The sequence below is a fragment of the Molothrus aeneus genome, chromosome 1 (genome assembly GCF_037042795.1).
Source record: "Molothrus aeneus isolate 106 chromosome 1, BPBGC_Maene_1.0, whole genome shotgun sequence".
NCBI classification, from domain to species: domain Eukaryota; kingdom Metazoa; phylum Chordata; class Aves; order Passeriformes; family Icteridae; genus Molothrus; species Molothrus aeneus.
The window spans coordinates 46,426,159-46,452,352 of NC_089646.1; the positions used below are offsets into that span (position 1 = coordinate 46,426,159).

Here is a 26,194-nt window from a genome sequence, read left to right on the forward strand (position 1 = left end):
GAGAAGATTCTTGCTATTACAAGAATTCTTGTTATTACACTCTTTCTATTCTGGATCGTGAAGCTGTAACTTTTTTTACTATAAATTAGTGTTTTACAGGTTCTAGGCTTTGGATTTTTTTCCTATTTGTACAGCTCAAAGCAGGTTTAAAACAAAGTACTTTTTTCTTTTTTCTAGCATTTATTTTTAATTAAGGAAGGCGAGCTGGTAGATGTAAAACCTTACGAACAGCCAGGCTTTTATAGACCAAGTCCCCTCCCTTCTATTCACATTTTTTCCCCCATCCCTCTTTTCCACCTTCTCACCTTTTCCCCGCCCTCTCCCCCACGGGCGGCACCGGGCGCTGCCGGCGCTCGCTAAGGGTCCGCCCGCCCGCTAGGGGGCGCTGTGCTGGCAGCGTCCTGGCGCGCGCGGCCCGGCGCGGCCTGACCGAGAGGTGCCTCCGCCCCACCGTGCCAGGGGCTCCGCTCGCCCGGGGCTCCCCGCCCGCCGCCGCTCCGCGCCCGGGGCCGCCCGCCCGCCGCCATGAAGCTCGTCAGGTGAGCGAGTGGGCGCGGATGGGGATGGATGGAGGCGGATTGCCCGCGCCCGGCCGCAGCGGCAGCGCCGGGCGAGCCCGCGCCCTCAGGGCCGCCCCGCGCTCTCCCCTCACCGCGGGCGGGAGCGGGGGCGGCCCGGGATGGGCTGGACAGGACCGGGCGGGGACCCCGCTGCGAGCCGGGGCCTGCGCGGGTCGCTCAGCAAAGCCCCCGTCCCACTTTTTGGAGGGAAACCCCCCGGAGTGGGCTGGCGTTGCCTTCCCGCGATTGTAACGACTTTTAAAATGGTTCCTTCTCCGTACAATAATGGCCGTTTGGCCTGGAAGTAGATGCTGGATCCGGCAGTAGTGTCACTGAAGCGTCCCAGCTCCCGGTGGCTGGGTAGGACGTGGAGTGTGTCACTGAACATTCCCGGCAGAATCCGTGAGCGCCGTCCGAGGGAGCTCAGGATGCCGAACTGCTGGGTGCTGCTTGTCCAACACGTACGGCTTTGTGTGGAAGTGAACGGGATGGGGTTTTTTTAAATGCGTTTTTAATTCCCAGGTTTCTAATGAAGCTGAGCCATGAGACTGTGACCATTGAGCTGAAGAATGGGACGCAGGTGCATGGAACGATCACAGGTACGGAAGGATGGGAGGATGCAGCAAAATACTCCCGGTTGCCTTTCGACAGACAATTGGCAGTCCTGGCTTGAATGAGTTTTTTGTCCTGTGCTCCCTCTTGCGGGGACCGGCACAGGGAAGTGCCGGAGATGGGCTTTGTAATTCAATTCATAGCTTTATGTGCAAGCGTGAGGTGTGTTTGTGTTGCAAAAGTGTCTGGAAATTGTCGGGGGTTGCTGGGAACAGTCGGGAGCTGTGACCAGCCAGCTCTCCATAGGGAACCACGAAAATACTTGGGAATTTCAGTGGGTCACGGATTGTCTTTGATGTGCAGTAGTGGGTGAGTCCATCCATGCTCAGAGATTTGTTTTAGAGGTTCTGCTGGGAGCTGTAAATCTGCTGCAGCACTGGGAGCCTCTGAGCCCAGCTGCAGCTTTGCAGACAGGCTCAGGGGGAGGAAGGAAGCAAACTCTTCCAAACCTTGCTCGGTAGTCTCTTGTCATTTTAGTAGCACGGTCACAGAGTCACAGAATGGTTTGGGTTGGAAGGGACATTAAAGATTATCCATTTCTAACCCTCTGCCATGTGCAGGGATACCCTCCAGTAGACCAGGTTGCTCAAAGGCCCATCCAGCCTGGCCTGGAACACTGCCAGGGATGGGGTATCCACAGCTTCTCTGGGCAGCCTTTTCCAGCTGATGTGGGCTAAAATTGGTTAAATTTTGCATGTAGACTAAAAAATAATTATTCCTGTTGAGCACGTTTTTGTTAAAGCAAGTCTAGATGGAAATGCATATTTGCATATGTTTGATTGTGTGAGAGGCGGGTTTGAGAACGGCAGAGCTGGGTGTGGGATACAGGGCAAAGAGGAATCCTGGCCAAGAGAATCTGCTCCCCCTCTGCTGCCAGAGGTCTGTCCTGTGCTTTCCTGGGGGTTCCTGATTACCAGGTGCTTCTTTATACCACTGAGCTGAAAGTTGCAGGGAATTCTGCAGGGTTCGTTAAGTAGTTCTCACATATTAAAACATGTGCAAGCCATTTTGTTTTCTTTAATAACCTCAGTGAGGGACGTTGCTCTGAGAGTGTTCCCTTGAGCTGTACTTAGAGCAGGTAGATGTGGGTGGGGCGTGTTGTGTTTAATGAGGCAAACCCTCAGGGCTGAGCCGAGGAAGCTGCTGCATCTCCCTTACTAAACTCACCCCCAGGTGGCTTTCAGAAGCTCTTCTGCCCCCGCACTCTTGGAAAAAAAAAAAAAAAAAAGATACAACTCTTGTTGAGTTTGAGTTTTATTCTAGAGGATTGTTGAGGTGCTGTTTTGGCCAGCAGCAATCCGTGGGGATTTGGCAGAGTTCAAAACTGGCATTATTTTGCAGCCAGGTCCATCAGCTTTGATTAAGAGCTGAGGGAGCCAGCTCGGTGCCCGATTGCAGCACGCTCTGCTGAACCCAGCCAGATGGGAAGCAAACACTCTGCTGGGCTCCTGACCTCGCTGCTCTTTCAGGCTTAATTGTTGAGCAAAGCTTCTCTCATTTTCTGGTAAGAATCTGCAAAAACATTGCACAATGTCCTCTTCCTCCCAGCTCCAGGGCAGGAGCAGGGATGAAGGGGCAGGTTTTGTGTAATGCCCCTCACAGCAGCCAAGGGACTGGGTCAGGTGGAGCTGTGTAAAATCCAGAGGGAGGGGGACAGACAGAAAAATAAAATCACTGTCATTTTGATCTTCATAGCTGGAGATCAGATCCCACCTAAAGCTCTATGCAAAATAAAAACTTTGGGTTTGTTTTTTTTTTTTTTAATTGCTCCTCACAGCTATTACACAGTACATGCATCCAGCTGAGGTGTTTTTTCCAGTTTGGAATTGTGCATAACACAGCATAGTGTACACAGTACTGATTCCATACAATTCTTGTGTACTGGCTGTTCTCAGAGTTTGTAACCACAGTGGTTGTTCCTTGCAGTGGGATATTTTCTGAATTTTCACAGAGAATTCACTCTGGTGTTGAATGTATTTTATCAGGAGGTAAATGTTGCTTTTGTGGTTGGATTTTCCTAAGATTTACAGAAAAAGGAATTTGCCCGTGTTATTTTTTCTTCTCCAAGGGTTGTTTTTCTTCTTTTTAAAGGACTAAAGATTAGTATTAGCCTTCTGTATTAAGCAGCAGTTTATTTGTTGTTCAGAGGAGTTATTTTAACCATTTACAAAACAGCTATTGCCAGGACCTGGATAAAGATCTCTAACCATGAGGAGCTAAAGGCCTCTCATGGTAACTGGGTAATTCAAGAGAGAAAAGAGATGTAGTTCCATTCTGTGACAGACTGAAGTAATTCATGAGTGGTAGAAGCAGGTGTTGATGAACAGGATAAATCTCATTTCATGTGTGCACTTAAAAGCAGGCAACAAGAGACCTTGTCCCTGAAATGAGGCTTGTGTTGTTTCAGGAGTGGATGTGAGTATGAACACACACCTGAAAGCAGTGAAAATGACTCTGAAGAACAGAGAGCCCGTACAGCTGGAGACCCTGAGTATTCGAGGGAACAACATCCGCTACTTCATTCTGCCTGACAGTTTGCCTCTGGATACTTTGCTAGTGGATGTTGAACCAAAAGTCAAATCCAAGAAAAGAGAAGCAGGTGAGTTTGTGCTTTCCTAGTCTGTGTTTGTTCTGCCTTTGTGTGCAATTTAGTACTGTGTGTCTGAAGGCGTCTGATTGGAGTCTGTCGGTGTCTGCATTTGGCACTGAATTCCTTCATCCCCAAGGGTTTGACATGGCACTGGCTCAGACTGCCTTGCCCACCTCCTTGGCATCTGCAGAGCTTCATTCACATGAAGTTGTGTTATGGCTTTTCTGTTTTTCAAAATGTAAATGTTTATCAGCTTGAGTAAGTCTTAACCTAACTGAGTCTTACAGTTGGCACCCAAAGAGATTTACTTCCTCTTCCCCAGGTGTCTGTGTTTCCTCAGTTTGTATGGGGAGCTTCACACAGATAATAAGTGCAGGACCTTATCTCAGATGGTGTTGAATGGTTCACTGAAATTTGGTGGGGGATAAAAATGGTATCAGTGAATTTGATAGACTTGAGAACCTGAGGGAATCAAGGCTGTATTCCAGTGAGTGCATCTTCAGCTTTGGCTCCCAGTAGTGTTCCAGTCACAGCTCTTCTGCTCTTCCTGGAACTTTTTTTTTCAAAGTGATGCTGAATAAAAATCTTTCTTTTTGGAAGCCTAACAGTATAGACTATAACTCAAGTTTAATCCACACTACTGAAGATGAGTCTCCAGTAAACCCCAGGAAATCAGCAGCAGTATATATTTTGCCCACCAGTTAATCTGTGTGTTTTAAAAACAGTGAGCTGTAAGTGAAAGCTAATTGTGCTCTAGAATCATGTTGTACCATTTCTCCTGTAATTAGTGTTGAAGTATGTGGGCGTGCAGGGTGTTCTGCATTGGTGGAGAACCTCAGCTGTGCAGCACCGAGTGTGAGCGCTGCAGCTGCTGCCTTGGTGGGCAATAAGGATAAAGCTCTCAGAGGGGCTTTGCTCCTCTCAAGTTCATTAAAACAATCTGACCACGCGGAGAAATGAGTGTGGTTGGATTGCTTTTTCCTGAACCTCACGTCGTGATGTGAACGAGAACATCCCTACTTGGTGTCAGCTTTGGGGAAGCAGCCCTGATAGCTCCAGTTACCTCCATTTGATGCTCCCTGCATCCCCACTGCATGGAAGTGCTCTCAGACCAAAGCTGTGCTGTGCTTTGCCTTAATCCATGAATGCCCTTGGGCTTCAGCAGTGTAAAACCCTTGATTCTGTCCTTAGCAAGTGGTGAGGAAAGGGCAGGATACTGGCTGGGCTGTGTGTGCCACGTGTGCCTTGTGTCCAAGCGTGCTGGCACTTGGTGAGCACAGCTGCCTCCTGATGCTGTCATCCAGCTGGGGCTGATGCTTCCATGGATTTTACAGGGTCAGTGTATTACCAGCAATATAATGACACCTTGCTTAAGTCAAATTTGTCCTGTGTCTCTCCTCCTTCTGTCTCTTCCGAATTTCTAACCTGCATCCCAGAATAATCAGCCTGCTGCTTGAATGTGGGTGCCAGTGGGTGTCTCTTAGAGAGCCACCCACTGCTGCAGAGTTTTCAGCATCTTTGTGAGCCCTGCACTCACAAACACCTTTGAAGTGAACCAATAATCTAAAGTTTGCAGAGTGTCCTTGCAACCTGGTGGGTCACATTTCTTTGGGAGACAGGGATGCAAAGGCACGTTCTCACCTTATGGATCATATGATATTCAGGAGTTGCTTGTGGCCTGCACTGTCCTATGATTCTGTCTTCCCTTTACAATTAAATAGCAGTAATTAAAACTGGGAGCACACAGTCAAGACCTTTGCCTTAGAATCACACCTGCAATTGGCAGAGGCATCACTGAGACCAGTAGGAGCTGGTGGATGCTGGGATCCTTTCAAAACGCTGACCTTCCACATGGTGCCTGAGACAAGATGGGTTTGGGAATCTCACAGTTTGTCAAAATTTGCATTTCTCTCTAAAAAAAACTAGACTGTATATATATATAAAAAGAATGAATCCTGGTTTCCTGTCAGATTACCCAGTCATTTGGGAGCAGCCAACTATTTTATGTCCTTGTTTTCTGCAGTGAATCCAAGGACAGACAGTAGTCTCTGGATGTTGTATACTGGAAGAACTAACACAAAAGATGAAAATATTACATGAAACTTACTGAGCATTAACAGACTTAATACCTAATGTAATGTCTTATCACAGGGAAGCAGTGTGGTGATTATGCTCGATACAGAATGTTTTAATCAAAAAGAAAGGATTCCTTGGTCTCACTTTATTTTCTCTTTTTCTTTTGCCTGCCAAGTTGCTGGAAGAGGCCGTGGAAGAGGCCGTGGCAGAGGCCGAGGTCGTGGAAGAGGAAGAGGAGGCCCAAGACGATAACTTCTCATCATATTCTGGGCAATTTCTGGGCAATTTTGGGCAATTACCATATTCTAGGCAATTTCAGGTTTATTTTGTACAGGTGTTGTTTATGGTATCCATTTTTAATAAACAGAAATGTGAAAAGGTGTCTTTCCTTTGTTAGCAAAGCCTGGGGAGGGAGGCAGGTGTGTTCTTTTTCTAGGGCTGTTGCAGACTATACAGATCTTGGTTGTCACTGTCGAGATTTTGCCCATCCCTGGGGGCTGTACAATTCCTCTTGCTTTTTGCCCCAGAACGAGAGACTTGTGTTGTGCTTTCACAGTGTTTGAAATGAATCCCTCTTTTCTAAGGCACTTGCCATCTTCTAATGGTTCCATAGTTAAGATGCTGTATTAAGAACCCCTGTCCCATGACTGTGTCTCTAATACTGTTCTTCAGAGCAACCTTTTCTAAAGTTCATAGATATAATTTTAATGTTTTCTATTACATGAAGCTTGCAATTTAAACAATGTTGCTTTCTTTATAAAACATTTGCACAGGGAAATTAAACAGGTCCATGGAACTGCTGGATTGTTACATTGATGATTAAAGAATACCTGGATATGAACTTTGTCAAAGCTAATTATATGGCATACTGTTGTTTAGGTGGGGCTCGTAAAGCAGCTTTATCACAGATATCTTCCAGTGTACTTAGAGTACATCCCTAGAAAATACAAAGTACAGCACAGCGCACAGTTGCATGCTGGAATTGGAAGCTTACTTCTGGAGGTGGGAGAACTTGTGCAGCTCACACATATGTGTGCATATATATAGATATATGCAAATATAAATATATATATTCACTGCTTTGCTGGACACAAGTATAAAAGAAGCCACATTGGCCACATTTATCTCCCAGTGCCATCCTGCTGATTATTCCCCATGTAGCAAAGCAATTGTCACATTCTCAGTGCCAGACTTCAGCAGTTTCACCTGTTTATGAAATACAGATGTCATTTCAAACAATGAGTATGCTTAAGTGTCTTGAATGGTTTGGGGGCATTTGCTGGTAAATTGGTGCAGGAACATGCTTGGTTGGTCATGTTTCCACACCGGCAGTGCTACAACAGTGGAAAAGAATCACCTAACGTGTAATGGGCTGATGTGCTGGTTAATTTGTGCTAGCTGGCATTTTGTGAGCTGCTCTTCTCCTTCTCACCTCTTACAGAGGCCGCTTTAAAGCTTCATCTTGTTACAGAAGAGCTTTTTTTCCCCAAACCATTGTGGAACTTCTCAAGAGCACTTTTTGGTCAATATAGCACCCACCATTCTCAACTCTATAAGTAGCTGCTACAAATAATGGTTGCTGCTGTCTTCCAGAAGTGCCCGGTCACTGGTGATGGGGGTAAGGTCCTCCCAAATCCAGCTGTCAGCTTTCATGCCACAGTTGAGACTCGTTCCCTCTTCAGTCTCTTCCTTACAAAAGTCATTAGTGCTCCCAGGGGGATGCACATGGTGGATGATGCCACCAGCAGCCCGATCACCGCTAGGGCATAGCCTGGGTAATCCTTGGTCACCAGCTGGCCCTGCAAGGGAGAAAACAGAGTGGGATCTGTGGGATCTGTCCCAGAGTCGGGCTAGGAGCAGAGCTGTGGGTATGGACCTAAGCAGGACCTCTGAGAAGCATTTGCAGTCTGTGGCAGCTCACAGCTGCCCTTGGTGTTCTCTGTCCAACCACACACACTGAAAACTGACAAGAACAGAGCTGCTAACAACAGGATCAGGGTAAACTTCTGCAAGCTTTGGTAAAGAGCAGATTTTGGCTTGATTTGTGTTTCTTAATGAGGTGGCTGGGCCCTGACCTCTGTCAGGGCTCTGTTGCTCTCCTGGAGCCTGTGGGCTCATGCTGACACCCAGTCAACAGGCCAGGCCTGCCACGAGTCCTAAATTGGCCATGACATGAAAACAATTATGTGCTTTGTTCCTGCATGATGGAAACATTTCCACAAAATGTTACAAAACCAGTGATTGCTTATCCATTAGTAATTGCTCTGTGACAAATGCACAGGCCAGTATTCTTAAGAAAGTGTCCTGGCCATGAAGAAAAATGTATATGGAAATTAGGAAAACTATTCTAGCAGCAGCTCAGCTCTCATAAAGTACCACTAATTTTGTTCAAAGTAAATACGCTTAAAAAGTAGGGGGTTTTAAAGTGTATTTTTAAAGATGATTTTGGGTCTTCAACATGAATGAAATGTAATTCTATGAAGGGTCGATTAAGAATCACAGAGGGAAATTAGTTGATTCTACAGAATCACTGCATCATCACTAAGTCAAGTTTTCCCTGGTTTTCCTTTCCACGAAATTAAGGGATGGCCCTGACTCCAGCTACTGGCTTTCAGAACACCATTTTGTGGAAGAGTGTAGTTAGAAGCTTAGAAGCTTGTATGCTTGCAGGAAATAAGGAAGGTCTAAACCAGAAAAAAAGCCCAGACCCAAAACTCTTACCTGTGTGGCATCCCATGCTTGGTATTGCAATGTTCCTGTGAGGATGTAGTCGGTGAGGTAAAAAATAAATAGGCTTATAATAAGCAGTGGACTAACAAAAGCCCACATAATTTTCCAATACCAGTTTGGCTTGTGTCCAATCATGGTGTAAAGATCTTTCTCAAATCTGTTCAAAAGAAAACCAAACATTTTTGTGAAGAAAACCGAACACGTATTTTTGAGACTGGCTACAGATACTTGATGAATACCTTGTTCTGAGTTACTTCAAAAGCTGCCTACAGAATTGAGGATGCCAGATGAGGGAGGGTTGTACAGTTGACCACAAATGAGCAGAGAATTATCTGAAAAGCTGGCTCACTATAATCACAGTGAGGGGGAAGTCAACAAAGACAGTGAGGCTTCCAAGAGAATCCCAAGTTGCAGAGAGTAGCTAGAAATAGATACAACAAGAAAGTTCTGCCTGAAGCATAAGCTTGGGCTGTTACTGGTGTCAGCTGACAGAGAGAAAGAATGATGCTGTAGTACTGTGGAGAAAACAGCTGGGTTTGTGTAGCTGAGTGTTCTCAGTGCTGTTACCTGACTGTCTATGGGGAAGTACTGACACTGGGAATGGTACCTAAAATCTCACAGGACACCTGGATCTTACTCAAATGCTTTGAATTCATCAGGGAGGAAATACCCACATATGTGCCTGGACACCCTCTGTGCTGGCAGACTAACAAAGCAAATGCTGAAGCCTTTCCTTTCAGCTATTTTCAAATGCCTCTGCTGTTCAAAACTTCTCCTGATTCCAGAGCTTCCTTTTACCCACAAGGATTGACTTGGGAGACAAACAATGTGCAAGGTGACCACCTTTGAAACCAGACTTACTGGCACTCTTGTGCTCGTGCTGAATTCCTGTCATGGGAGGAGCAGAGTTTTGGCAGAAGTTGCTCCTGAGACCGAAGACAAGAGCAGGGAGCTGTGTGTACAACTCCTTAGTACTGCCCTGTCAGCCCAGCCTGGCCCCTCACAGCCCTGAGCCAGGGCCCCAGAAGGGGTCTGCAGGGCAGGGGAGACCCCCATCCCCTTGCTGATCCTATAGCACAGGAAAAAATGTTCATCCCAAGGCAGTATTTCTATTCCTGGCCTGTGGCTGCTCCCCAGCTGTGACACTATGAAGGAAGCAGGGCTCCAGCTTTACCTCCTTATGCCATAGATGTAACACACAGCGATGGTTTCCACCAGCACGATGAGCAGCAGCGAGAGGGTGGCTGCGTAGTCGTTGAAGATGTCAAACCAGTAATTTCCAGCCTCCATGGTGAAGATCAGGCCAATTATACAATTCACGAAACACACAACACCTGTGTGGATAAAAACAGGGATCCTGCCATTACACCTGGAAGTTTGTGTAGGGACAATGTCACGCTTGTTGTGACTAACAAGCTGGTGGGATTTCTGCTGAGCAGCTCTCTGAGGAGAAGAATTTTCTTTTCCCTGTGGAAAAGACCTGCCCCTTAGCATGGGTGACTGTTATTAAACTGCTGCTCTTTAGACCTGCACAGTCACAGCACATCATCCAGACATGGCCAAGACAGCCAAATATTAGCTACAGCCATGTCACACGTGCATGCAGCATCTGCTGTTGTTGCTGGGTGTCCAGCGAAAACAAGTTTTTTAAAACTGATTTCCATGCCCAGAAAGGAGCACTTATTTCTTTTGACCAATGGCTGAGGTGGTTCATAGTTGGGATACTGGCAATGTGACTGAACAGCTGCTTGCTGCAACTATGCTGCCATTTGTATCCTCCCTTTGAGCTTCACCAGTCAGGAGACACGAGTCTGAAGGAGCTGGGGTGTGTCGGGAAGCCTGGAAATACACACCCATGACTGCCCTGTTGCTTTGGGAGCTCCCAAGGGAAAGGCCTGCACAGGATGGGCAGGATTTCACAAGGGCAGGCAAACCCTTCCAGCAGCGTATTTGCTATTCCCTGCTCCACCCGAGGTCAGAGAGTGGAGTGGCACTTCACTCAATGGCAGTGGACACCACAGCTTGTGCACACACACACACACACACACACACACACTCACAGAGGTGCTCCCTGTGTGGCCTGTGAGCAGCCTGGCAGGTGCTTACCCGAGATCACCTCCTTGGGGAAGCGGGAGGCGATGACCCTGCTGTCGGTCAGCGGTGTGAGGATGGCAGCCGTGTTCCCCAGCATGCTGCCAATGCCCAGCATCAGCAGCATGAAGAAGTAGAGCACAGAGTACAGCTGGGGCACCTCCATGTTTTTGATCGCTTCTGAATAGACTATAAATGCCAGTCCCGTCCCCTGGACAGCCTGACGGAGACAAGGGGAGAAAACTGAGTTGCAGGCAGCTCCTCAGCTCAATAAAGGACATAGGACAAAAGAGAGTGACTCTGTGCCGTGACCATGTACACCTGAGCTGTGGCTTTGTACAGCAAAGGCAGGTGAGGTCTTCACTGGTTTGTCCCAACTGCATGGACACTGGATGCTAATGACCCAAGAGCCCCTGCCCCATCCTGAGGTGTAGAAATGATCCCCAGCCCTGGCCAGGCAGCTCCTGGGCTCAATGGGAGCAAAGGAGACACCACAAAGTGGTGCAACTCACCGTGTCTAGCTCAGCTTCCAAGCTGCAGTTTTTAATCTGTGGTGCTAATTGGGCATATTCCTCTGGGTGGGTGGCCATGAGGTAATCTTTCATCTCATTGAGGTTGTCTGCTGTTAAAGAGCCTTCCTCCAGGTCAAAAGCATTCAGCAGCAGCAGGATCACCCTGGGAAGGATTACAGGAATTTAATGGCTTTCAGGCCCAGAGCCCCATCCCTTTTCTCCATCAGCCCCAGGGGAATGTTTTGCTGGTGCCAGGGCTTCAGTGTCCCTGGGTGAGAGCAGCACTTCCAGCACAGTGCCGGGGCACTGGCAACCTTGTGCTCATTTGTGCCTTGCAGGGAGCAGCTCCTGTGCCCACACTGCTGGTCCCAGGCAGGTATCTTGGGAGCTGGCCAGTGCTGCCTGGTGTCTCTTCCCCTTTGCCCTGTGGTCTCACGTCCACACCCCACCAACTTTAAAGTCTTTTGTCAACAAGCAAGGACTAGCAGCTTGGTTTCCTCTCTGATCAACAGATGGATTGAAAGCTCTAAAAATATGAGTAAATGTGTAACTGACATGGGCCCTGTGCCAGGGACTGCACGCAAGCTTGCAGCTACAGGACACAATCCTGCAGGCTGCTGGGCACTTGCAGAGCATCACAGCCAAGGAGGATGAACTTGTGGAACTTAAGGGCTGAGCCTTAAAAAAGGGGATCTGATCATCACTGCATTTATCAGCTTCCCCCACACTCCCTGGAGCACAGGCCAGGACAAGAACACAGGGGAAAGTTCCTCTATGACTTGCCCAGGCAAACTCACCCTCTTGACCAGGCCTGTGCCTGGAAGCAGCACCCAGGTGTCAAAAGGCAAAGCTTTCTGACCTTTCATCTCAGGCTTCATCGCTTTGAATAGCTCCTTTAGCTTTATTAGAGCAGTATCAGCTCTGGTCTTGGGGCAGTGCTGGCAGAGCTGCGTGCTGTTATTTATTTACCTCCCCCTTCAGCTGCCCCAGAACAGCATGCAGTGAAAACCAGTGAAACAGAGGGCTCTTACTTGTTGATACAGCTCTCGTAGTTAAAGGTGGCCTTGAAGCCGTAGATGGAGAAGGTGACGATGCTGGCGAATATGGAGGTGGTGCTGTTGATGAGGGACACGATAATGGCGTGTCTCTGGCAGTTGTTGGAGGGCTCGTTGTAGCTGGCAAAGGCGATGAGGCTGCCAAAGCCAAGGCCCAGCGAGAAGAAGATCTGCGTGGCAGCGCTGATCCAGGTCTTGGGGTTCGACAGCTGCTCCAGCTGCAAAGGCAGATGAGAGAGCAAAACCATGAAGTTCCACCAAGTGCCCAGCACTGCCCCTTCCAGCCTGCAAGGATGGGGCCCTTTGTGCACTCATTACAGGTCAGGGGTGGTTTTGGGCAGGGTTACTGCTCTGACTGGAAGCAACAGGTTTGCTAACGGGAAGGTCTTTTTCTGCAGGAAAAAGCAAGCAACTTGTGGGCACCATGGCAGCCTCCAGCCATTCCCAGCTGAGGTTCCCAGCTGCCAGACCTATGTTACTGCAGCAAAAATTCAGTATAAAAAAAAGAAGGACCAAGACCTTTTAAAACTTCCGTGCCCAGTAACCAATAACATTTCCTGAAGAATTCAATACAGTTTTTCTGTACCTTTGGTGTGAACATGTAGACAAGCCCATTCACAGCTCCATGAAGTGTTAAACCTCTGATGAGGTATATGATGAGAACACAGTATGGCAAAGAGGCTGTCACATAGACGACCTGGGGAAAGAGGGTAAAGACCTTGGTCTAAAGAATATGTAAGACAAAGCTAATCTGCTATGTCAGTCTCACTTTACATAAATAATTTCCATTAATGTGTTTGTTATCCTGATATTAATCTTTAACAAAACATTATCAGACAAATCTAACTTTAGATTTACATTTTAGGGAAACAAGTTTTTAATAATCCTGAAGACCTGTGCTACTATTCCAAGTGTCTTCTCTTAGACTGGAAATCAAACAAAAATCTAAAATATTTGCAGCAAACTCAGTTCCATATCATTTGGTGGCATAACACCAGTTCACAACCATCTATCAAAAACTCATTAGGCAAAGGTGATCATCACATCATCGTTATCATCGTCATCATCATGTTTGCTCTATAAGGAAGGCAAGCAGAGCTCATAAAAGGTCAAAATAAAACTTGAATTTAATCAAATTGAATCAAAATTTAATTGAATCAGTTGCAGCAAGTTTAAGAGGTTATTCCTAGTTTACAGTCTCTTGGCTTTCTGTATTTGGCTAAGACGATTTGGGGATTACAGCCCTCAGTTTGCTGCTTAGTGCAGGCTCAGCCAGGACATTGGGGTTTTTCTCCCCACTTCCTCATAACTTCTGCTGTGAATAAATGCAAGCAAAAAATGCCCAGTAATGTCTTGTTTTTCTTGCAAAGACCAAGGAATAGACGTCTCCTGACACGTCTCTGCTGGGGCAGGCAGCTTTCCTCATGGCCAGCAGCCTGACAACTGCCCATGAGAGAGAGCTGCTGTGCTTAAAGGAGTTCCCCGGGTTACTTTTTCAGTATCAGCGTTGTGATTGATCCTGCTTCAGCTGCACCTTGACAGGGCAGCAGAGCTCGGTGCTCGGGGGGATACCTGACCCCGAGGAGCAGCAGCCATTCCCCACTGCCCGTCAGCGCCCCGCACGTCCCGCCCGGGCTCGGCAGGGCTGTGCCCGCTCTCACCTTGCCGGTGGAGGCGGTGCCGCGGAGGATGCAGAGGTAAACCACGAGCCAGGCCAGCGTCAGGCACAGCGCTTGCTCCCACTGGATGCTGCCGCTGGCCTCCAGCGACGGGGAGATGTTCAGGGTCTGCCGGTACCAGAAGTACTGCGTGGATGAAGTCTTCTCACACTCCTCCTCGTAGCCCGTGCGGTTGCTGTTGAGGGGGCAGGTGGCCCATGGCAGTGGGTCCTGGCAGGAAGGGCCATGAGTGAGGGCATGGCAGGGAGAGCCGAGGTGCCAGTGGGGAATGGGGAGGATGATGATGGCAAGGACAGGTTTCTGCCCGGGCTTGCTTCTCTCTGCATGGTTGGGGATGACCCTCTCCCCTGGGGATGATCTCTTTTGACAATCTCCCTTGGCAATGACCCTCACCCCAAGGACTGATGCTTTCTGATCCTCCCCCCTGGGGATGACCCTTTCTGAACTCCCCTACCCAAGGACAGATCAGCTCTGTCCCTCTTCCTTGGGGATGACCAGACTGATTCTCTCCCCAAGGACTGAGCCTCTTTAACCCTCTCCCCTGGAGGTGACACTCTCCAAGCCTCTACCATGGGACCAACCTCTCCCCTGACATCAGACAGGCCCATCCCAGGATGCAGGGCGCCCTGGCACCAAGGCACATGTGACCAAAGTGTCACAAGCCTGGCCTTGACCTGAATTCCATGGTGAGGAGAAGACAACAGCCAATGTCTCTGGGAGGACCACGGAGGACCACATCACTGCCTAACTTTTCCCTGCAGCAAAGCCCTGGGTTTCTGAAGCTTTTGACACCCTTCCACCTCCCTATTCCCAGTTGCCATGCAACATCCAGCACCAAGGAAAAGCCACTGTGACCCTCCACAGCCACAGCAGGGCCAAGCTGGGCTGTTGGGAGCCCACACACCTGGAAGGAGTGGAAGAGGTACCAGAAGGCCCAGGCATTTATCACATTGTAGTACATGGAGAGGAAGAAGGAGACGACAACACTGGCAACTCCTGTGGGTATGGAGGGAGACACTTGGTCAGCAGAAAACCCCAAAATTCCCAGGGCTCCACAACATCTGTGGGATGTGGGAGCAGCACCACCATGGCTGACACAGGAGAGGCTTTGTCCCTGCACAGCCATGTGCACAGGGCATGTCCCTGACACTGCAGTCAGTGCCTCCTCCTCCCACCAGGACTATCCTGACCTGGATTTGATACTCTGGGCCATGAGGAATGAATTATTCAATGTATCATTAAAAAAACAAGTGTGCTTATGCAAATTAATGATAGCTTGGGTTTTCAGGGTAATTTAATAATATAAAAATGTAGCCAAGAGTGGACATTGGTAAATGGTAGACTGGAACAGTAGGAAATTAGGGCACCATTTTATCACTCATGTTGAGCTTATTGGGAAGGTGCTCTTTGGGTCAAAACTCAGTGTAGGCAGCCCCAAGGGCTGGGTTTAGCACTGGCCTTCACAACATGATTTTGGCAGTCTGCCTGCGGGCAGGGGGACTCACACCTCTGAATCCAGACCCGACACAGCAAGCCCCAGTGCCCAACAAGGGACAGGATAAATGCATGCCATGAGGTGTCTGTCTTTGCTCAGCCTGATGAAACCCAGTAAAACCTGAGCTCCCACCTGGGTTTTTTCTGAAAGACAAAGCTCTCCAATCTAAAATCACCCAGGTTCCCTGCATGCTGGAAAACAAAGATGGAAACTGAGAACATACCAACACCACAGAGGTAGGGACTTATTATTTTCCAGGCGCCGATGCTGCCCTGCCTCATGCGCTGCCCCACAGCCAGCTCCAAGTACAGCAGGGGCATTCCCTCGGCAATCAGCATGATGAGGTATGGGATCAAAAAGCCACCTGGGAGAACAAACCCAACAGTCAGCCTTCAGCAGATCAGCAGCAAGATAAACACCACTTTGCCCTATTTGTGTTCAAGTCATGCTGTCAGCGCCCCAGAGGCTGGCTGGCCTGGTCCTGGTCCTGTCCAGGTACCTGGAGTACTGAGGGCATGGCCCAATCCTGAAGGACATCTCACAGAGGTTTCAGGCAGAGTCCCAGAGGCTGGTGGGCGCTGACTGCCTGGGCACAAGGAATTTTCCGCAGGGACTTGGCAGGGCTGGGGTTTCTGCTGTTAAACTGTGTTAGTCGGCCCTGCTGCGCGGCAGCACTGCCCAGATGCATCCGGGCGGTTTGAGCAATGCTGGGGGCTGGGGCTGTTAAAGGGTAACCAGCCACCTGCGAAACCTTGTAACCCATAATGAGACAAAGAGGATGAGGGAAAGATTTACTTCAGTGTGGGGTGTTCTGCTGCACACCCAAAGTGCTCAAAGAAAAGGTAACAGCAATGTCTGTGTCAAACAGAGAGTTTTGAGTTACATATTAAAGTCTGGCCTTGCTTAAAAATAAAAAACAATCAAAAAACCAAACAAAAAAGTTCCCAAATGCCCATAAGCACCAGCAAATGAATGAAGGCTTTTCCCCCAGAGCCTTTCCTCCCAGCCTGGGAGCAGACCCTGGGACACAGGCATTGAGTCTCCTGGATGGGGCTGCTCATCCCTGCTTCCCTGCACATGGAGAGCCACAGAGATGCTCCTGTGGAAGAGGAACAGCAGGAGTGAGAAGGTTGACAGCGAGGAAAGGAAAAGTACCTTCTTGTCTGGCAATCAGGATGTGCTTTGGCTTAAATTTCTGCCAGAAAAAAATAAAATCCTTGTATTCAACCTGGGGCTCACTTCAGAAAGAGCTGCTGACTGAGTCAAAAGCTGGATTTTTGTGAAGGCTTCCCTGCTTCCCTTTTTACAGCAAGCCAAAATATTTACGTAAATATCTCTTATTTAGGATTTAATCTGTGGCATTAACATTCCTTGCAATGGGCTCTGTGTAGCGCTGTGGAGGAATGAACTCCATGCAGCGACTGAGGCAAAGACCTGGAAATAAACACAGAGCAATAATCCGGTTTATTCTGGGAATTAATTTCCCACCTCCCAGCTCTCTTGTTATTAACAACCCCTTTGTTACTCTGTTAGATAACTTCCTCTGCCACAAGGGAGCCGTCGGAGGTTTAAGAGCTCCCGCAGCCGCTCTGTGCCGGTGGGGTGCGAGCTGCCCCAGCAGCCACTGAGGCAGCTCTGCCATCTACCACAGGGGAATCAGCATTAGGCCTTGCAAAGGTTTTCCACCCTCCCAGCAGCGCTGCCACATGTTTGGCATTGACTGTGCCAACTGGCAAGGAGGAGAAATGCCTTCAGGCTTGTTCTTCACCCCAGTGTCCCCCCACGGCTGGGGTGCCAGGGCTAAGCCCCTGCCCCTTGCTCTGCATCCTGTTTGCACACAGATCTTGCTCCTAGTGCTACTCTTCCCAAAGAGGAGAACCAAAACGGCTCACACAAGTGACTCTGGGCAGCCAATAAACCAGCTCCTTGTCAGCTGGGAATCGGCTCTACTCAAGTTCCCGCTTACTGACACCGGGCGTTGCTCCCTCCGGTGCCAGCTGTCTGCACAAACCAGCCCCAGGCCAGATCCCTGTAGCTGGCAAAAGGTGCGGAGTGTGCCCTGGCTCTGCTCAAGGCCCTGGGCTTGGCCAGTGGCACCCTCGGCCCTGCTCGGGCTCCTGCCTGGTGCTCGGGGGCTTCCTTGCCCAGGGCTGAGCGCTGCTGAGCACCAGCCCCGCTGCAGACCCGGCCCAGCCTCGTTGGAGCCTGGCCCAGCCCGCTTAGGGACAGAGGAACTGCACCTACGAGGGGTGCATGCACCCTGCTCTGCTCAGGTCATGCTCCCAGCAGGAAAGCAAGGAGAAGGAGAAGAAGGGAAACTGCTGATGAACAGAATGACAGGTTACAAAGTGCAAATACTCAGGTTACAAATACTCAGCATCATCCGTGATAAGGGCCCGATTGCCCTGCTGGGCAGGACAGGGATTGGCTCCATGCTTTACTGCAAGGAAGATGCCAAACAAGCTGGCGCCCCCCTAGTTAATCCCAGAGCCTGACATATCCACCTTTTAAGTTCCTGAAACGATGTTCTGTATGCGTGGGTTTTGTGAACCCCAGGAAAGCCACAGAATCCTCTTTAAGAGGGCAGTGGATAAAACAATTAAGAAAAGCAAAACCTCCTGTCAGGAGTTTTAATTTCACAATAGAAAGAGCTGCTTTTCCCCACATAAATATAAGTGGTAAAGAGAAAAACAATGGAAAATATAATGAAAAATAATGGAAAAACATAAAACATGCTTTTAGAAAATTCTTGGGTGTATCATAGAATGGTTTGAGTTGGAAGGCACCTTTTAAAGATCATCTAGTCCAAAGCCCTTGCAATGAGCAGGGAAGCTTATTTAAGCTTCTATTCAGGTTAACCAAATGTTCCAGTTTTGGTTACATTTCAGAGAATTTTCACCACCTTTCAGAGAATTTTCATCACAGTACAGATGGCTGATTAAAAGAATGACCCAAAGCCCCCCAAAAGTCAGAGTTTTGCTGCCCTTCAGGATGTCTGCCATGATGGGAACTAGCAAACTGATCACGTGCAGTTTGACTGTGTACAGAAACACATTTTAAGCTTTGTGCTAGAGTTCAGTGTCAGATATGAAGTCTTTACCCTTAAAGCATATGGAGGGTAATACACACAAGATTACAGCACATCTATCATTTCTGCTATCTGAACTCTCTAAGAAAGCTTCAGCCACTGCAGCATCTATCTTCTACTGACACTTCACCACCATATTATCTGGATTTTTCTGACCTGATCCCACAGGATAGCTTTGATGCAGTCTCAGCCCTGAGATGGCTTTTCAAATAGCAGCATGAACCAACTGTTACCACTACAAGTGCATTCAGAAGTAAGCTACAAGCCAGCAAAATAAGCATAAAAGCAAAAAGCTGTTTAACATCTCAGTGTTTCTTCCTGAAAGGAAGAAAAGGCAGAAGGAGACCAGAAGTAGATAAGGCAGATGCTCATCATGTCCCTTAATTCAAGATTGAGATGAGTCCCCAGCCATGTCAACAGATGAAGTATGAAGAAGTAAAAAAACTTGTCTTACAGAGAGCCTGTTTCTAAAGATTCTTCAAAACTGTGGTAGCTGTATACTAGAGGAGATTATTAATAATGGTCTTTAATTAATCTAATTATCTGACTTTTCATTTCTAAGGAAGAACAGCTGTGGCTCATATATGCCACAAATATCATCTTTCTTCAGTTTGGACCCAGGAGGAGGATAAACTTTTAAAGAGGGTTTTGAGGTCTTTTTGGTTGGTTTATTTATTTTTGGAGGACAAATCAATTTATTCCTTATTTCCAAAGGTTCCTGGGAGGCTTTAGCTATGAAACCCCTGTTGATTAGGGCATTTCAGCCAAGGCTTCAACTTCAAGGCAGATTTGCAGTCAAGTTATTATCTTCTAAAGCAAAGCTTTATATAAAAGATATTAATGACAGGTACTTGAAATAATACAGCTGATCGTTAAGTTAAATCAGTATAATTATCTCCCCTTCTCAATATTTTCCAAGTCCCCATAAGTGAATGTACAAGAACATGAACCAATTTCTGACACCTTCAAAGTGATTCAGTGGGACAAAAATATAATAAATGAATACTATGTGGATCTGGATCTCTCACTCTACCTCAGTATTTTTAGAAAACATGGACCTTCCCACTGTTTCATTGCACTTACAGGAAACAATGCCACTATACTGGGGCAGCTGTCAGGTAAAAACCTAATGCTAAAGAATACATAAAATAAAGCCACAACAAAACAGATTGCACAACAACAGAAAGCCAGACCTCCTCTCTGCCCTGGACCTTGCTGGGTGGACAGAGCACTAACATGGACAACATACTTTTGCACTTAAATCTTGCCCCACTCCTCCTCGAGGGAAGCAAGAAAATGTAAACCCCACTTACCTCCTCCGTACATCTGGCATAAGTATGGAAACCTCCACACATTTCCCAGCCCCACAGCATAGGAAATGCAGGCGAAAACAAACTGCAGGGGATTGTCCCATAAGGGTCTGGATTTCTCCATTGCTTTCTTGCCGGCAGAGGTTGCAGCAGAGCCTCCTGCCTTCACTCCCTCAGGTACTCTGCCAACCGTGCCTCACACTCCACGCCAGTCCGGCTCAGAGGGGAGGGAAAGGCGGAGGAGCTGTGCTTGCCAATTCCTATCAAGCTTTTTAATTACTAATCTTATTAACAGGCACATACTGAAATAGGAATGCTGGTAAATAGATTATAGACACACACAGAACTATAAAATTGGTACTTTGGGTGAATAGCTGCTTGGGTCTTGACTGGGAAGGATGTGAGCTGACGGATTTTTAGTAACTCACATGCCAACTTGAAGCTGTGAGGAAATAACATTGGGGCTGAAGTTTGGTTTTGGAAATGGGACACTCCTTCCCCACAGGGCTCCCTTCCTACCAAGTGGCATTCATGTGCATGAGGCACCAGCTTGAATTTGATTGCACAGAAGAGGGGTTCCCACACAATTAGGACTGGGTTTAGAGACTGTCAGTGCTTTTAGGGTAATAATAAACAGAATCCTCAGACATCCTATCACTGTGCCCTGGTGCTCACCTCAACCAACCCAGCACACTCCCCAGTTCCAAAAGTGGCCTTGAAACAAGTCCTATCAGCCCTGCAGGTCCCCACCCTGGTACACATTTGACAACACTCAAGTTTGACCCTCCTGGAATAATGCTTTCCCTCTACATACTCTGCATGTGTGTGACAGGGTGAAACAGCCAGTCTTTTTCATTCACCCTCATGCTCAAACCCCACTGCTGCAGGTGAACTTTTCTGAGGGGTTGCTGTTCTAAAATACTTTCAAGCAGCAGGGACCAAACACAAAGGCCAGGGGGAAAAGGTGTCTGTGACCATCATGGAGGCAGGAGGATCCAGGGGACCTTTGGGTCATCTGAAGGCACACTGAGGTGCCATGTCTGAACATGAACCCTGTGTGTTTGGGCCCCTGCCAAGGTACACTTTGAGCTCAACCACTTTGGACAGGTCTCCCAGTGAAGGAGGCTGCCAGCAGCGTCTGCAGCAATAAAAAGTAGCTGAGCAACTCCAGGGACTCACCTTCCTTCCTCTGTTTAAATGGGGTTTTTCCAGGGCACCTTTCAGGATCATTTTACAAGTATGACTCAGATGCTGTCAGTCTCATTCCTCCAGCACCAGGAATTTGGTCCCAGCCAGTTCTGGGTGTGCTGATCCAGCATCCCATTGGGCACTGGCTGAGCCAAAGCCTCCAGCTGTGGGTATGGGTGAGAACTCCAACCCTGGGGGCTCTGGACAGGAGCCTGAACTGCAGAGTGTGTCCTGCAGTGCTGCTGAGCCCAGCAGCAGCACTCAGGTGGACCTGCTGACCAGCCACCTGTATTACCAAAGTCACAAAGTGGGACACCACTTTTGTGTCTGCTAAAGCATGTGATGGTACACATCTCCTGTAAGTGCATCCATTCTTTGGGGTGTGTTTTAGTGGTGCTAGAGATCTAAGTTCTCACTGGAAAACATCAGGGTTTGCCAAAGCTGCCTGTAGTTTTGAGGGAGTTTGTGATTTTTTTTTGCAGTATCCACGCAGTTCTTGTCTTGCCTGCAGAACTGCAGCATGCCAGCTAGCCCTGGCAATATGTCTCATGGGTATAACCCAGAATTCTGCCAGAAGGAATAATACAAAGTAATTTTAAATCCATAAGCTGTTAAACTGAAAGACACACACAGAGAATGTGAGTTGTCCCACATCAGGAAAACTTCCAGAAATTAGTAAAAAGTCAAATGCCTGTCCCTGGCAGTGGGATTTATTATAAATTATGTGTAAAAATAGCTTACAGTATTAAATAATTTGCTGACGGGACAGCCTTAAAAAATAGCACATTGCTACCACTTGGGTTGCTTCTGTGTGAATAGATTACTCCTACTGATGAGCATCATCAAGTTAAAGATTTCCTTGGCTCTGTACCTCCTTCCCATTACATTTCAAACTAGTTTACTAATGGACTGGAAGAGATTGTGCAGGCAGAGACGTGTGATGTCCTCATCTTGGGTCAGGCCAGATCAGGAAGTTCAGGTGGAATGAGATGAATCCTTGCCTCTGTCACAAATGTCAGTCTCATCAGTAGCTCAGATCACAGACTACTGTGAGTTTTTTTAAAGGTGGTCAAGCACATAGGCACCCAGCAAAGTGCCTGTCATCTACTGGCTCCTTGGGACACACACTTTAAATATATTTAAATGTATTTAAACAGACAACATGCAAGAATTCTTGCTGTGGGACTTTCTATATACACCTCAAATTATCAATATGCTATTTCTGATGTTGTTCATGATTTTATCTCCTCTGAACTGCTTTCATTTGAGTTAGGGAAGGGCTTGGCTTTATCTTTAGGGACAAAGATAAGCCTTTAATAGACATATGGAAGAAATTTTGATCATGTCACTGTTCATATTAAAGAAGGATTAGAAAGAATTTTTTCTCCTAGTACCTAACAAATTTGAGATGTGGGGTTTGGCAGAGTGGTTGAGAAGGGAAGGGGTTCATCTGCACAGCAGACCAGGGACTGATGGGACTGCCCAGGAGAATTGCCCTATATAAACCAAGTCAGAAGCTGATAAACAAAGCAAAGAATCCCATTTCTCACTGAAGCAAAACCTCAAGAACTTAAGTGAAGATATCAACTAAAAACCCTGGTCTTGTGTCTCTTGATGCCAGTACAGTGAAAAGCCAAATGCCTCTCCCAGCTACCTAAAATGCAAACAAAAAGGGAATCTGGGGTCCTACCAACAGGTTGGGGACAATGACTTCAGGGTGGGAGAGAAGCTCAATGGTTTGATTGGCAAAAGTCATAGAAACAAGGGAAGAAATTCTACCAGGTAGCCTGGACCTTTATTATGCTACTTCCAGTATGTATCACTATACCACTTAAATTTAAAAATAAACCCTCTGTGCTTTCCTTGGTGAGCCAGACATAGGAGGGGGACAAAGTGTCAGCAGCTCTGGTGTTCAGTATCTTCAGTTCCTGGAGGAACTCACTTCCAGATGCAAACACTGCTAGTGTGTATCTGCTAGTGTGTCAGATGACAATCAAAGCAAAGGCGTGGAGTGTCTGCAGCCTCTGCATGTATTTACTGATGCTGTCATGGGAAGCAGATATGCAGACAAGGGAGTAGCAGCTTCCACATATGGGTTTTCTGTTGGGATTCACTGTTGACAGTAGCTACCCTAAGATGCCTATTTCCTTACCTTAGGAGAAAGAAATAATCCATCTGGATTTTTGACAACTCATAGGCCATGACAACTGTTGGGCAATTGCTCTATGAGTAATTGGAGGTTACAGTTACTCCTCTAAGCAGTTACTAGGATTACAATTATTCCTTCCAGTTTATCACTACTACTTGCTGCTTAGTTCCAAACTGTAGATGATGCCTTTAAGGCCTCTACCCTGAAGTCATTTCCAGCCTCTCAAACACCCCTAAAACTGTTTAACTTTACCTCAACCTCCCAAGAAAAGCATGCCTGAAAACAGTCTCTCCTATTATTTTCCTTGCTTTTCCTTAGCATCACAACTCTATCCATCTTCTGACTGTCTGATTTTTTAGGGTACTCACTCCATAAAGTTTGGATTCTTAGAATTGTACCTAATTCACCCAGACTTCAAAACTGATCTGTGTCAAATGAGAGTCAGAAACTGGCATGTCACTAAAAGATAGCTGGATTACTCAGTCAGTTCTTCTGCTTGTCACCTGCCAGTTGCCCCTTCCTCTATCAAAGCTTGCCTGCACTCTGGGGAGGTCTCTGGGCAGCTCTCTTATTCACCAGTAGCTGTCAGTCGTGAGCTGCCCTGCCACAGTCCTGCACACTCCAAGGCACTACATCAACAAGTTCCTAAAAAGAATTTTAAAATAATTAACAAACAAAACTTTCTGTTGAAACAGAATGACATGTACCTACCCACCTTTATTTGGAGAAGAGCTGACTCCAAAGAAGCTGCCTAATGTGTCAGGATATGTCCAAGAGGAGACCCTGTTAAGGAGGGCACATCTAGACATCTTCAGGGAGAGTCTGTGGGCAGCCAGAGCACGGCAGGAATCCTGGGATAACACCTTCCCTGGGATGTTGTAAAAATTAACAAACACAGGGTAACTCTGTAGGCACATTCTCTGCTCAAAGTCAGTTACAAAAATAACCATGGTAACAATTACAATAACAATTCTTACCTGCTCATATACAAACTTACCTTCAAATCACTTCACAATGTTTTAGAAGGCACATCCTTCTAGACCAGATCTAACCTTTTAAGCTTGATCCATTCAGCCACCTGATATCCCAACATGATTCACATTTGCTTCCTGAGGCAGTAAAGATTTCACTGTGGTTTCACAGCACTTCATGTCACACAAAGGTCAAGCCCTGTCTTTTATAATGCCAGAAGAGGGAAATCAAACTAAGGAATCTTACAAACGTTTTGGCTGGTCTGAAATCTAAGCTCCTGGCAGATGACTGGCTTTCCCAAAAGTAAGGTATGTGGGAAATGTCCAAATTTCAGCTGTTCAAGATATCAGTCTCAATATCAAACAAAAAGGTGTGCTTGCAAGTTAAGTGTCAATGTAGGTATTAGTACTCACCTTAGGACATTTTTTATATGGCTATTAGGCACAAGAGAAAAACAGGTTAATGAGTACTTCATGAACAGTTAAAGATCATTGGTTAATGCATGGTCTCATTAGGATGTCTCATTTATTAACAACCACTGAAGTCACTGTTGGAGCATAGGGTTGTTTGTTGGCTGTCAGAGTCAGTACTAGCAAAGCTGAGATGCCTAGATTTCATTCCCATATTCTTCAGCCTGCAAGAAAAAAACCAAAACAAAACCAAAAACCAAACCCCAACCAGCCTGAAAGAGATCTGATTTCTGCAGACCAGCTAGTCATCCAGGAATTTTCTTTCTAAACATTCCCTTCAGGCATACCTAGGGAATTAACAACTGAAGTGGAAGAAATGGATGATGTCTATTTGAGCAGCACAAGAAACAAAGGCTGCTAAACGGAGTATTAGAATTTACACCTCAAGGAAAGAAGTGAAGTTTTAGAAACATCAGGCACTGTCAGGAGAGGTTCAGATGTCATTTCCATCTTCAAAATATTGTACCTATCTCAAGAAAAAAAATCACAACTGTATAATGCTCCAGGTTTTCTTTGACAGGTACATCACCTGTCAAATTTGATGTATTTTCCACCAAGAGCTCCACACAAGACTTTTAATTAGCCATGCTGCAGCACAAAAAGCAAGCATCTCAGTGATCCCACACTCGCTAAACTGGCAATCTGCAAGGCAAGAAATCAAAGTCTGAGTTTCAATTTTGCCCTGCACAGTTCTTTACAAGATTTGCCTTACTCATTTGAGGAGATAACAAGGCGTGTAACAATGCTTGTCTAAGCCAACTTATTTACTGAGACCTAGCCATCTACAGTGTACTTCCTTGCTGAGATGGTTTCTACACAGATAATGAAGGATGATCACAGAGTCAGTATTCTAGAGCCAAAGACTGATGAGAAGACCAGCAAGAGTCATGAGAATCCCTGGCTTTTCTCACCCTTCACCTGCTATTTTAGAAATACTAATTGATCTCATAAAGTGAGTGGTATTATGAAGAAAAAACCACAACATTCATCCAGAAAAGTACTCATGTTCTTCTGAGCAAACACAGGCCAAAAAGCTCTTTGGTACATGCCTATTAGGAACTTAACATTTTAGTGACTGTACAAGGGGCAAAAGAATACCTTTCATTACCTTAACTGTCACTGCATGAGGAGGATGTCACCCCATAACTCTCTACTATTGTGCTACAGCAATAACATCCTGCCACAGGCATGGGACTTTATCTCAAACCAACCTCACTTAACCAGTGAGAGGCAAAAGACAGGAGAACTTACAGAAAACATGAAAACATAAACTTAGGGAAAAAAGAAGAACTCAGACTGCAAGTGTATGGCAGATTTGAGTTAAGCAATTTTAACAGCTTTGCTTGTTAAAGAAATAATGAGGAAAAAAGATCCGTTTCAGTTCAAGCAGCTCCTGAGAAAAACATTGTTAAATGCCAGTTTCTGTAACACAAACACCCTCAGCCCTGTCACTGCTACTCTCTTTTACAGATGTTTGACATGACGTGGCTTTGAGCACGAATCTGTAATTTACATATTCTCATTTCTAGCAAGATACTTTACTGATCTGCCACCCAGTCTTACAGATATTAAAAAAACAGCTATACAAAACACTCCTATTAAAAAACTCCAGCTCCT

The 26,194-nt window shown here is 46.7% G+C and overlaps 2 protein-coding genes across 2 annotated transcripts; one reads left to right on the top strand and one right to left on the bottom strand.

The window, feature by feature from the left end:
• The first annotated feature begins 421 nt into the window (after positions 1-421).
• On the top strand, positions 422-6,679 carry SNRPD1 (small nuclear ribonucleoprotein D1 polypeptide). The gene is made up of 4 exons (XM_066556315.1): positions 422-539; positions 1,083-1,159; positions 3,580-3,771; positions 6,014-6,679. The coding sequence occupies exons 1-4, from the start codon at positions 526-528 to the stop codon at positions 6,088-6,090; spliced, it is 360 nt and encodes a 119-aa protein (XP_066412412.1). The 5' UTR covers positions 422-525; the 3' UTR covers positions 6,091-6,679.
• Positions 6,142-26,136, bottom strand: SLC6A20 (solute carrier family 6 member 20). Its single transcript, XM_066556287.1, has 11 exons — positions 23,851-26,136; positions 15,624-15,764; positions 14,810-14,901; positions 13,888-14,115; positions 12,813-12,923; positions 12,203-12,444; positions 11,172-11,334; positions 10,675-10,879; positions 9,743-9,902; positions 8,560-8,725; positions 6,142-7,637 (listed from the first exon to the last, which is right to left on the bottom strand). Exons 1-11 carry the CDS (start codon positions 24,083-24,085, stop codon positions 7,488-7,490), a joined length of 1,893 nt encoding a protein of 630 aa, XP_066412384.1. The 5' UTR covers positions 24,086-26,136; the 3' UTR covers positions 6,142-7,487.
• Between the last annotated feature and the right edge of the window lie 58 nt (positions 26,137-26,194).